Here is an 11,361-nt window from a genome sequence, read left to right on the forward strand (position 1 = left end):
TTGCTTAAACAACCTCACATCTTAGAATCCAGATCTCGATAGTATGGTTTGTCGGGTTGGTCTTGCAGCATATCTGCAGGTCGCGCGAGGATACTCAATCGCCCAATGAGCAGAAGGTCTGTAGGACAAGAGCAACGTCCAATACTCGTGAGATGGGCGGACCTGGTCCTATGAGGCGAGTTGATCAATCTAATATACTACCTGACAATGCAACATCTATCATATCATCGGTTGTTCCAGCCCTGTCACAAAGAATGCCAAGCTAGCTCGAACGCATCGGTACCAACGGGCTGCTGGCCAACGGTCCTGATGTTATACGTCCTTCTCATCGGGCAATGGTTAGATGCCGGTCTGTTACCCAGTTCCACCATACAAGCTCATTCAGGAGATGCACAACAGTCCTGTCTCTAGGCTCAAAGTCGTGCTGAGTGTCAAACAGTCATGTTGGCCAGAAGTACCGTTTTGAAGCCATCGAGACAAATGACACTAACCCTCCGACTTGTAAGGACGGAGTGAATGTGAAGGTCGTACCATGGAGGATATACACCACCAAGCTAGTAGCAACATGTTCCACCACGTCCTTTGATCCTTCTCCTCTACATCTCGGCGAGTTCTCCTGAACCTGGTACCTCTACATACATAAACACTTCTCTGTACCCCCGCCACCCGGCCGTCCCTCCGAAATGGACCAATTCTAGCATTTCCCCATGGCGGATCCTCTCGTTCAGAGCAGCATAACCCTAGCCAGCACGAGCAAGCACGCTGAAGCCTCCGTTGCTGTCCTTCATCTGACAGGGGACGAGTTCATGCCGATGCTCATTCAGCAGCGATGGAGCCAAATCCGACGTCTCCTCCACCATGCCTTCTCCGAATTCTTCGGGACTATGATAATGATGCTCTTCGGTAACGGGGTGGTAGCGCAGGTGCTGCTCAGTCAGAAAGAAAAAGGCGAGTATCAATCGATCACCTGGGGCTGGGGGTAAGGCTTTCGTCGCTTTCCTATCCCAACTTTCGAGAACTCGCACAAGCACATAACCTAGTCCCCGGCATCGCCACGTTTTTCCTTTGTCCATCTGAACTAACGATTCCACACACTCCAGACTAGGCGTCATGCTCGGAGTCTACGTCTCCAGCCCGTCAGGCTCTCACCTCAACCCAGCCGTTACCCTGGCCAGCTGCCTGCTCCGCCGCTTCCCCTGGCGCCAGTTCCCGATCTACATCCTCTCCCAGCTCCTCGGCGCCATGTGCGGAGCAGCCATCGTCTATGCCAACTACCGCTCCGCTATCGACGTTTACGAGGGCGGATCCACGATCCGGACAGTGCCAGGCTCCTCCCCCACCGCCACCGCAGGCATATTCAGCACCTACCCTGCGCCCTTCATGACGCGGACCGGCGCCTTCTTTTCCGAGTTCATAGCAAGTTCCATCTTGATGTTTGGAATCTTCGCCATAAAGGATAATACCGAGCACGAGCCCGCCAAAAACAACCACCAACATAGCAACCCAAAAGACAGCAGCGACAGTACCTCTGTCCCAACGACCACCACACCACCAGCAACCACCCCCCGTCTCCCTTTTACGATGCCGCTAGCCATGTTCTTCCTCATCTTCGGTATCGGCGCCTGCTTCGGCTGGGAAACCGGATACGCGATCAACCTGGCTAGGGACTTTGGGCCTCGACTAGTGACATATATGATCGGATACGGGACTGAAGTATGGAAGGCGGGGGGGTATTACTTCTGGGTAAGTGGTCACTCTTACCCGTCTTCTCACGATCATCTATATCATGAAATAAATCCTCATTCCTCCTAATCTCCCAACCCAATAAAAACACATCTATGGTTTCTCCCCCCCCTCCCCCCCCCGCCTCGCCCCGTACTACCTCTCCCCACTAAACCCAGAACCTAGATCCCAATGATCGCCCCCTTCCTCGGCTGCACCTTTGGCGGCTGGCTCTACGACGTCTTCCTCTACACCGGCACCGACAGCGTGGTCAACGACTCCCCGCTTCTGGGTCTGGGCCGGCTTCTTCAACCTTTGAGCGGGTTTGGGGGAAGGTACAAGACTCATCTGCCTTCTCGTCGGCGAAGGCGGCGTCAGGTCCGGGCTGATGCGGAAGAGAGTCCTGTTTGATTGGGTAAAGACCAAGGCCGGGGGGAATTGGGACCGGAGAGAAGAGCAGTAAAAGAGATGGGTGTTGATTTCATGTGCGTCTAGAGTATGAGTACGTGATGGGATTTATTTTTCGCTCTTTTGATGATTTCTTTAGAAAGGAGTCTATGTGTGTGTGTGTGTCTGTCTGTTTCTCTGTTGTCTGTCTGTCTGTGTGTGTTTGTGTGTGTGTGTGTGTGTGTGTGTGTGTGTGTGTGTGTATTCTGCAAGCCACTTGAGCCCTCTTCGTTTGAGTACCTAGTTTACTAACAAGATACACTCACATAAGACCCACAGTAGGTTACTGAGCATGCCAGTGATTGATTTTGAGAGTTTCCTACATGGGATAGATGGTTACATTTCCAGGTTCGGAGGGTGGAAAAACAATGCTTGAAGTGAACATCTCTTGGGTCAAAGCTATGCTAAAGACCAATCTGCCAATCCCACGGGAAGGCTGGGCAGGTTTTTCAGACAAATCCGAGACAATTTCCGTCGATAGAATCAAGCCGGTGGAGGAGGAGGAGGAGACACAGCTCTACTTTGGCCGCTCCTACTTCGGTGGTGAGGTCGGCGAGGGACTTGCTGTCCGCCATGGCGGTCTTGAGGAATCTCGCTGTTCGTTGAATGAGATGATGGACCTTGTGTGATACGCCTTGGTAGGAAGTTACAAGGGAAGAATCGACGAGACAAGATACCGGTGGATGAGGTTTCTAGGAGCTGTGGACCAAGGGATGTGAGTGGAAGGGCCAGTGAGTTGAGCCTGCCAGGAGGACAAGAGTAGGGATTTATTGCTGTGTGATGGTGGGAGAGGAAGTGTGGGCTGGGGGCGACAAACGCAGGTGGAATCGACAAACAGGCCAACATGATGCATTCACTTGGGATAAATACATATTACCTGACTAGGTAGCTAACAGTCAGATCACCCTTTTTAGCTGCTGATCTTGCTGTGGCGATGCCTTGTTAACTGTGATGTTGATTCAAGGTCATCTTACAAGAGAAGTCACCTGTTGTCACTACTGGCATAGTTCCAGCGACCAAGGTGTGGTGTCTGGTACATAGCTCAGCGGCTGACAAGGTCTTGATATCAGTACTTGATACTGAGAGTATTAAGACGTCTAAATCAGACAAACAGTGCATTAATTGTTTGCTCGGAAAATATAGCATCCGGCTCTATATCGATTTGCCAGTCATGCGTGTATATTCTAGTCTGCTTTGCTGTACTAATATCCGGTTCAGTAGATCATGGGTTCCTGACAACGCCAGCCCTGTGGGGCGCGGACTCTAAATTCACTAGCACCTCGATGTCATACATATATTAGAGAAATAAATTGTTCATTAAAAGTCGTCCATCATTAGTGATTGCGTATCATGTCGTAATATATCGTCTCGCAATGATCATATGCATGAGTATAACATAATTCGTAAAGGTGAGCCATTTGCGGCGGGTCGGGCCAGTTTCAGACCAAGGCCCGTGTGAACGAGATGAGCACACATATGGTAGCCATGAAAAGTGGAACGTCGGAGAGACTGCTTGCTGCGTTGGCATTGGGTGCTACATGAAGCGTCTCAGTTGGAGATGTCGGCGAGGTTTGAGTTGAGGTTCCAGTCGTGGAAGCTTTGGTGGTCCCGGCCTTTGTGGTCGTGGTTAACGATGAGGGGGTTGTGCGATGACTGCTCTGGCAGGTTCGAAGGGCAGAAGTTGAGCTTTGCAGCATAGAACTGGTAAGCATCGAGCTAGACATTGTGGGTCTTGTCAAGGTCGATCCGGTTTGCAGGCTAGTGACCATCGAGCTAGTAATCGTCGTGCTGGCCATTATCGATCTGGCTGTGTTTGAGCCGGTGAATGTCGAGCCAGATTGAGGACTAGTCATTAAGCCGGTTGTCGCCGAGCTAGCCACAATCGAACTGGCCACTGTCGGACTGCTCAGCAATGAGCTAGTCATAATAGGACTGGACACCATCGCGCTGCTCGTCCTCAAGCTGGTCCTCGTGAGGCTGGTCAAAGACGAATTCGTCATGATTGGGTTTGTCGCTATCGAGCTGGTCCTCGTCGGCGTGATCAAGCTGGTCGCTATCGTACTGGTCCGTCCCAGGCTGACCTTCGAGCCAGTTCTAGAGACGAAGGGGGATGATGAAGCCGGCACAGACCGCGAGCAGACTGATGTAGACTGGGAGAAAGACTGTTGATGGCTCAAGTCAGTTTGCGTTCAAGCAGTCATCAGATTCGTACTGGAGATGCTCACTCACGGAAGCCGCACTTGGCGGCTGGATTTGTCCGGAACCTGAATAGGACCAAGTACCGGTGTAGGCGGCTGCTCCTGTCCCAGTAACCCAAGGCCAGACGTCGGGAGTCACGTAACTTGAAGTCTCGCGATGCGTACCAGGCCAGGGAATCGGGATGCTGACCGTCGCCGTTATAGTCGGGGCCGATTGGGAAGAGATTGTGTCAGCACCAATATTGCCGTTGATCTTGCCTCCATCCGAGGTGATTGACTCCCACAGTCCACTCTTGTTACTGTATGAGTATGACGATCCAGTCGAGTAGTCCGTGACTTCGAGGGACTTCATGTACATGGTGTACGGCCCAGCACTGTAATTAGTTTCTCCACCGGCCCAGTCTGCCGCAGGAATTAGCACGCTGTCAGACCCTAGAAGCGCATTGGCGGTATGCCTTACCTATCGTGCCTTGTGCATTGTTTGGATCACCGCCCGCCCAGATTCCCACTTTCACCACCATCGGTGTCTGGGGGTACTGGTTGGCATTGGCAGTTTCGGGGGTAAGCACCCGCACAGTCTTTCCGTCGATCTGCCACACAAGCTGCTCGCTGGTCCAATCGACGGTATATGTATGGAACTCGTCATGACAGTTGGCGACGCTGTGGGTTGCTCCTCGATTGTCGGGGGTGGTCTCCCCTTTTCCGAAATAGTTGCTCTGTACCTCGTTGTCATTTCCACCAAGCCATTCCAAATCAATCTCGTCCAAGTCGTCCGATTGCAATACGGCACTGCTGACGATACCGGTTCCGGGAGCTGCTTTGATCACATATTCAACCCGTCCGAACATGATGTACCATTTGGATTGAATCAAGGGGGCATCCCCCTCTTTGGCCACTGTGAATGCAACCCCATCGTCACTATACGTGGGGGTACCCGTTGCCTCAAAGGCGGAGGAGCTTCCGGAAGTAAAGTCATAGGATGCAGACTTTCCCAGTGCGGTGTCCGCAGGACAGGCTGACCAGGGTGATTAGTTTGCTTTCTCTTTTCTCAGCATAGATTGAAAGACGTACTCTTGTCCAGAGGATCGCAGCTCGTGTATGTCTGAGCCGTAGCCAGGCCAAAGTATGAGAAGAGACCTAAGACGGCCCCGAGTCGAGAGATCTGCATAGCAGGAGATACGTTGTCGGCAGTTGGGCGACAGTTATAAGGCACAACGAGGGGATGATATATTGGTAAGTGAGCCCAGAATCGAGCCTAGGGAGCAAGTTTGGAGGCGTCCGTGTAACTATGTGCAAGTGGTCTGAGCGAACTGGAGGCCGGATATCAGGTAGTACTACCTAGGTACCTTATACAATCGGCAGGCCCACCACGTGTTGGGGAATTGACAAGAGAATGTCACTTGGAATGGGGAGGCAAAGCATTTTTAAGATTATAAGCACACGAGACAGCCATGGCTCATATGCAGGAACTGGAAGGGGTAGTGGAGCTTGGAAGTTGAAGATGAAGAGGAGTATGAATCGTCCAGCCTCTCGCTTTTCCCACTCCCCATTTTACCCAATCGGGCAGATAGCCTGGAAGTATCTCCAGTGCGGGGATTTGATTGGTTCCCTGCAAGCGGCGGTCAAAGCATCCTCAAGTGACGCTGCCTTACGTAAGGCGGTTTCTTAGCATCGAAATTCATTGCTTCCCAATTCATAACAATTCAACATAGAGAAGTAAGTACCGTATTCAGGTCCAATTCACAATAAGCACAGTACACTCCGGTACTCTATTGTAAATTTAGCTGACCAGCCTGGTTGACTCCTTGACTTCATCTCATCAAGTCAACACCGTCAACTGCATCATCATCAACTCTGGTGTCATATCACATAGCTATGCAACTTCCGCTTTTCTAACAATAGCATCAACCGCCACCCGACGGTTAACTATTTTAGCACCGTCTATCCGCCCCATCCCCAGCCTCCTCAATTTTGTCTTGTACTTGCAATCTGCCAGTCTTGCACTTCAGGCGGGCAAAAGACTTCTGCCGGTGAGCTGCAACAATGACATGTTGTTTGTTGTTGGACCTGCAAGCATTCGGCCGGAGCGGGGCACATTGGTGCCTGGCAATCTGCCGCGCATGCAGCTGGAATGACGCTCTGCCCTCGACGGCCACTGCATTGCGTGGCTGCTGCAGTCGCATGCTGGCCACTAGCTGCATCCTGACACCGCTGACGCCTCATCATCGGCGTTCCGATTTGGTCGAAATTGCGTCTCTCTGCCTTGCTGTTGCGTTGTTTCAAACAACTTGAGGTCATCGGTGAGAGGTTCTCGAGAACGGTTATTTTCGGGTTAGAAGTACGTAGTTATTAGATCTGGGTCTCAAGCTTGGGTGCAGTCAGCAGTGGTCAGGTCAGTAATCTTATCAGTGCTTGTGCCCTGTGCCTTGTGCCTTGTGCCTCGGATGCGGCGTTTTGATGATCAGCGTAGCAAGCATGGATCCTCATAATTGTGCATACATGGTAAATACAAGCGACCCAACAGAAATCGCCAAGATTGACTCCACACCCGGGCATGCTGCAAGTGTGTGAGTGATTAGGAAATCACTGGATGTAATGTTCACGACTTCAAGCTCAGATGTCGCGCACTCTGCTCGAGGGTGATGGAATCTTGGTAATAGACATGCTGTGATCGAAGGCATGCCCTGATTTCGAGCATGGTGTGGAACTAGCAGCGGGGAAGGGCCCCTCCACCGGGCACGTCCCTTCTCCTCACTCTTATTGTAACTATCATCAACTTTTTACCCTCGAAGCTGCTGGGATCCAAGAGCAGTTGCGTCTTAAGAGCCGTGCTCAATGGTACTAGTCCACATGTTCAAAATATGTATATATGGGCACGAGTCTCGAGAAGCAGGCATGTGCACAATGTGTCAACGAAAGAGACTGGAGAATTCAAGTGCGAAAGGGTGAACGGGATGCTGATCTGGCTAAGAAACCGAAGGTTTGGACCGCAAATTCGATGTTCCCTCGATGACAATATCTTCATTGTTGAGAGTCTGAATTAGGTAGCATTGCGAGTGAGCAGCGGGAGTATCCAGATTGTGAGGCCAGATGGTGAGTGCAGTGATACCACGCGGGGGATTACCAATGGTCACAGGAATCGTGATCATCAAAGTCAGTCTTCGAGAGGCACTTTAGGAGTGAGAAATTAGTTAAAATCGGTAAAGTTGCTCAGTAAGGAGTCTATACGTGTATGTGTGTAGACTATAGATAGGTATGTCTGCCGAGGCACTCTTTGTCGGATTCTATGCGGAGGATGGAGCAGATGGGCTCGAAGCACGCGCGGCTGTAGGGATTAGGGTTGCAGGTTTTGTGAAGAGCTGAGCAATCCAGATGATATATATTATGCAAGGTCAAAAATCAAAAAAGAAAGGAAGGTTTAGCATGTCCTGGTTTCGATCCAGGGTCCTCCGGGTTATGAGCCCGGCGCTCTTCCCCTGAGCTAACATGCTTAATTGATGTCATTTGTTTCCGCAAAGCATTCATAACCCATGACTAACAGCTCGCACACAGCAGGCCTCGCTCCATACGTACCTGAGTAGTTCAAGCCATGAACGAAAGTCAAGCCCTCCATTCAACCAATAACAACGACCGGCAATGAGGTCTATGTCAGGTAGTAGTAGGTAGGTACCTGTACCTACTTCCTTACTTACCTACTAGGTACTTAGTCTCAGCCATCCATTTTCTTCAACCATCCAACACTGCGACCATGTAAATTCGTCTTTTCCGCGGCAGACGATGTTCTTGTCTCCTAACGGTGGTATGCCGAGAACACTCAAAGGGCCTTTTCAGCGTTGTGTGCGAGACTTGGTCCCCGCAACATGAGTAACTCCAACCATACAAGAACAACATCACAACCTGAACATGACAAATTCTTTCGCTAAGCCAGTGGTCGCTGGATATGGGATGAGGAAAGACAGAAGCAAGACAGGTACAAGGTCTTCTATGTTGCCGAGCTTCAAAATGTTGCGCCCAAAGCTATGAAATCAAACAGGTGTGTTTCAATCGTAAAGCTGGCGGAAGCTGGATATAACAAATATCCGTCTTCAGTTGAACGACCGGGGAGACAATCCTAGCATGCATCCCAAATCCGAACGCCGGCACGTCCTTTTACACAACTGCCTCCGAAGTTGCCACGATGGAGCTTGTAAGCCAACAGAACGGATCATCTTCGACTTACTGTGTTGTGTATGTGACAAGAGTTTATGTCTTTGGTAGGTCCGACTTGTGCTCCGAGTTCCCTTCTCCTTTAGGCTTAGTCTTCCCCGCTTATGGACTATCAGGGTAGTATAATGCTGAAGCGTCCTGGTAACTTTGATGACCTTGAAGAAGAACGAAAGGTTGAGATCAAACGACAAATATGCAGGTCAGCCATTTTCTAACTTTATTTGATTGAAACTAGAGGTAAAAAAACCAATTCTAGCAGAAGCTTTCTACTTGGACTATGGGAAAATAAGGCGCCTGCCCGTGGAGTAGGCTTGTGATATGTGGGATGATGATATTGTATTCTTTCGGGAGGCGCTCATCAATGTTGAAAGGTAATCCACTATCTGATGTTTCTGATGAAGTGGTATAGGATTAGATATAGGTATCTGGAAAGAATTGAGGGTAGAAGGAAATTGTCCATTCTATTTACTGAGGACGAGCGAATAAAGCATTTGCAAGATGGGGAGGGGTGGAACGAGGTGTAAGATCTCTTTGACAGTATTAAAGAGATTGTGAATAGAGATGTCTGGGCAAGTGACGAGACTTTTGATGAAGCCGTGAAGTTTTTCTCGAGGCTGAGAAGGGTGGGTCTGCAGATAATGAGAGGCAAAGAGAGAGAAGAATTCGAGAAAGAGACGCGCTGGGCAGAGAGATAAGGACCTGGGATTACCTTCATCCGGCGCTGGGGTTGTATACATCTGGAATGAGAGAGTGCAGGCAACTAATGGTGACTCGTGGTAACATTATTATTCTTCCAATCGTTGCTGAGGCTACAACTATACGCGTCCCCGTTGTCGACAAGCCTAACCAAAAACACAACCTACTTGACTGCTGCGAAGGGTATCAGGATCTCTAGAGCCTGGAGTAGGTGATTGGTTTCGCGGCCCTCATCTTGTCGATTCTTCTCACTGGTAACATAAAGTCTTCCGTCCGCCTTCGTCTCCTGTGAGCCTATTCCAGGTATAAGAAGAGAAGGGTCACAGTACATGGTAGCACGGCCTTCGCATGACGTTGCGTCAATTACTCGAAGGAGGGAAGAAAAGGAAAAAAGAAATACTCTCTCACAATCGACGGGCTTGTTCGGATCCAGCAAGCGAACATCTGCCAGACTAGCCTGGCGCAGTGGACGAGTAAGGGTCTCGACGAGGCATGGTTTATCTGAGCCAGGAATTGTGACTGCTTAGAGAGTGTGTTCTTCTTGGAAGCTCGGCGTCGACTCTCGCCTCTGATGATCTCGACATGCTAGAGCTTGCCCAACTGCATTGGAGTCTCGGGGCTGCTGGACGGATCAGCCACATAAATATATAACTGACTGCGTAAGATTGTCATTTTCGAATACAATACCTTGAAGATCTCAAATGCGTCATAGTACAATGTGCGCGGTTTAACAGCCTTAGGAGACTAAACTGGAATTAACTAAGAGCCACTGGACTGTCGAGAGAGGCAGCCCTCGACGGTGGTAATCAGTCAGCACGCGCGATCCAGTTAGGTCGTCGCAGTCTCCTGCAAGAAAGAAGATCATTCTGTAGACCCGTAACGACAAAGAGAAACTAAAGGAACCCCTAATGGTGGAAAGGGGAAAAGAGCAAAAAGATAATCATATAGCATGTCCTGGTTTCGATCCAGGGTCCTCCGGGTTATGAGCCCGGCGCTCTTCCCCTGAGCTAACATGCTGTGAGTCACAAAATACGTCCTCATATATGTTCTTATATTCCAGGCTCAACCACTTAAGGCATCTACTGCAGAGATTCTTCTAAAGCGTGGATTTCCTTGGTTATAAAATCCCTTGAGGCAGCCAATCTTTCAAATCCACCGGCTATCCGACACGGGATACCCTGATGTGACTAGAATTAAGTAGAAGCCCAGTAAGAGCATCCCAGAGGTTTCTCGCGATCGGGTTCGGATCTGAATCTATAGGCTTTGATCGAACAGCAGCTAGCCAGATTACCTTCCTAGCTGCTAAACTATATATAGCTACTCTCATCGCATTATACTTTGGAGCTCAACCGCTCGCCAACGCCTTTGAAACATGAAACGTCTGGCCTCTAGGCCGTCTATTGCACAACTGCGTCTCAAGTAAGATAATAGTCATAAATACAGATTACTGATGCATCGGCCCGCTGGCATGGAAAATCCTACAGCACCAGACCTGATGGCTAGACGAGAGTGCAGACAACCAGCAACCAAAGGTAAGGATTTCCGTCAAAAAAGCACAGACATCCCCACGGACCATGTAATCCCCAGATATCACACCCTCCTCCCAGTAACATGGGATGAGAATTAGTCAGGTTCCAAATTACACATGACCTTGGGTTGGTTTCGTCCTGCATGAAATGAAGAATGTACTCTCTGTGCGGGAGAGCAGTCAGCTCTTGACATCATTACCAGTGATCGAGATTTTCCTTCCCGGGTCTTTGTCTGGAATCTGGTACGGCAGGACTGTACTGTACTCCGACGTGCACTCCTCTTCTCTCCTTTTACACAGTACGTAGTCTATCAGCCACACGGTCGGACCCTCCGGCCTTTTGACTCAGCTAAAAAAGAGCTTGACTACCTGGTTGGGTTTAGCGGCTGGTCATAGTCAGAGCCTCAAACCACCAAACCACGCTGCTGTGCTCACTTCAGCTTGCTACCAATTCTGCGCAGGTCCGCTCACACCCGGGCGCCGACCGTACAATCCCACCACCACCACCACCACTAATTACCACCCACCCTGTAACTGTACCACTTCTCCCTCCGCCTTTACTTA

At 50.0% G+C, this 11,361-nt stretch overlaps 2 protein-coding genes and 2 non-coding genes across 4 annotated transcripts; 1 reads left to right on the forward strand and 3 right to left on the reverse strand.

Annotated features, from left to right (window-relative positions):
• Nucleotides 1–788: 788 nt before the first annotated feature.
• On the forward strand, nucleotides 789–2,337 carry BP01DRAFT_327831 (MIP/aquaporin family protein). The gene is made up of 3 exons (XM_025572925.1): nucleotides 789–979; nucleotides 1,101–1,743; nucleotides 1,909–2,337. Exons 1-3 carry the CDS (start codon nucleotides 807–809, stop codon nucleotides 2,131–2,133), a joined length of 1,041 nt encoding a protein of 346 aa, XP_025427453.1. The 5' UTR covers nucleotides 789–806; the 3' UTR covers nucleotides 2,134–2,337.
• A 1,643-nt stretch (nucleotides 2,338–3,980) lies between these two features.
• Nucleotides 3,981–5,624, reverse strand: BP01DRAFT_169690 (glycoside hydrolase family 16 protein). The gene is made up of 4 exons (XM_025570766.1): nucleotides 5,439–5,624; nucleotides 4,828–5,382; nucleotides 4,395–4,769; nucleotides 3,981–4,331 (listed from the first exon to the last, which is right to left on the reverse strand). Exons 1-4 carry the CDS (start codon nucleotides 5,533–5,535, stop codon nucleotides 4,264–4,266), a joined length of 1,095 nt encoding a protein of 364 aa, XP_025427454.1. The 5' UTR covers nucleotides 5,536–5,624; the 3' UTR covers nucleotides 3,981–4,263.
• Nucleotides 5,625–7,786: 2,162 nt separating this feature from the next.
• On the reverse strand, nucleotides 7,787–7,858 carry BP01DRAFT_t290. Its single transcript has one exon. It is a non-coding gene; the product is annotated as a tRNA-Met (tRNA).
• A 2,356-nt stretch (nucleotides 7,859–10,214) lies between these two features.
• BP01DRAFT_t289 lies at nucleotides 10,215–10,286 on the reverse strand. Its single transcript has one exon. It is a non-coding gene; the product is annotated as a tRNA-Met (tRNA).
• Nucleotides 10,287–11,361: the final 1,075 nt, after the last annotated feature.

Source organism: Aspergillus saccharolyticus, assembly GCF_003184585.1.
Source record: "Aspergillus saccharolyticus JOP 1030-1 unplaced genomic scaffold BP01scaffold_47, whole genome shotgun sequence".
NCBI classification, from domain to species: domain Eukaryota; kingdom Fungi; phylum Ascomycota; class Eurotiomycetes; order Eurotiales; family Aspergillaceae; genus Aspergillus; species Aspergillus saccharolyticus.

What these genes read in the sequence shown, in the direction of transcription:
- BP01DRAFT_169690 (XM_025570766.1), bottom strand. Translation starts at nt 5,535, where the DNA reads ATGCAGATCTCTCGACTCGGGGCCGTCTTAGGTCTCTTCTCATACTTT. An exon ending in CTGCGATCCTCTGGACAAGA is followed by an intron (nt 5,383 to 5,438) that starts GTACGTCTTTCA and finishes CACCCTGGTCAG; the next exon opens with CCTGTCCTGCGGACACCGCA. An exon ending in CAATGCACAAGGCACGATAG is followed by an intron (nt 4,770 to 4,827) that starts GTAAGGCATACC and finishes TTCCTGCGGCAG; the next exon opens with ACTGGGCCGGTGGAGAAACT.
- BP01DRAFT_327831 (XM_025572925.1), top strand. Translation starts at nt 807, where the DNA reads ATGCCGATGCTCATTCAGCAGCGATGGAGCCAAATCCGACGTCTCCTC. An exon ending in TCGATCACCTGGGGCTGGGG is followed by an intron (nt 980 to 1,100) that starts GTAAGGCTTTCG and finishes CACACACTCCAG; the next exon opens with ACTAGGCGTCATGCTCGGAG. An exon ending in CGGGGGGGTATTACTTCTGG is followed by an intron (nt 1,744 to 1,908) that starts GTAAGTGGTCAC and finishes CCCAGAACCTAG; the next exon opens with ATCCCAATGATCGCCCCCTT.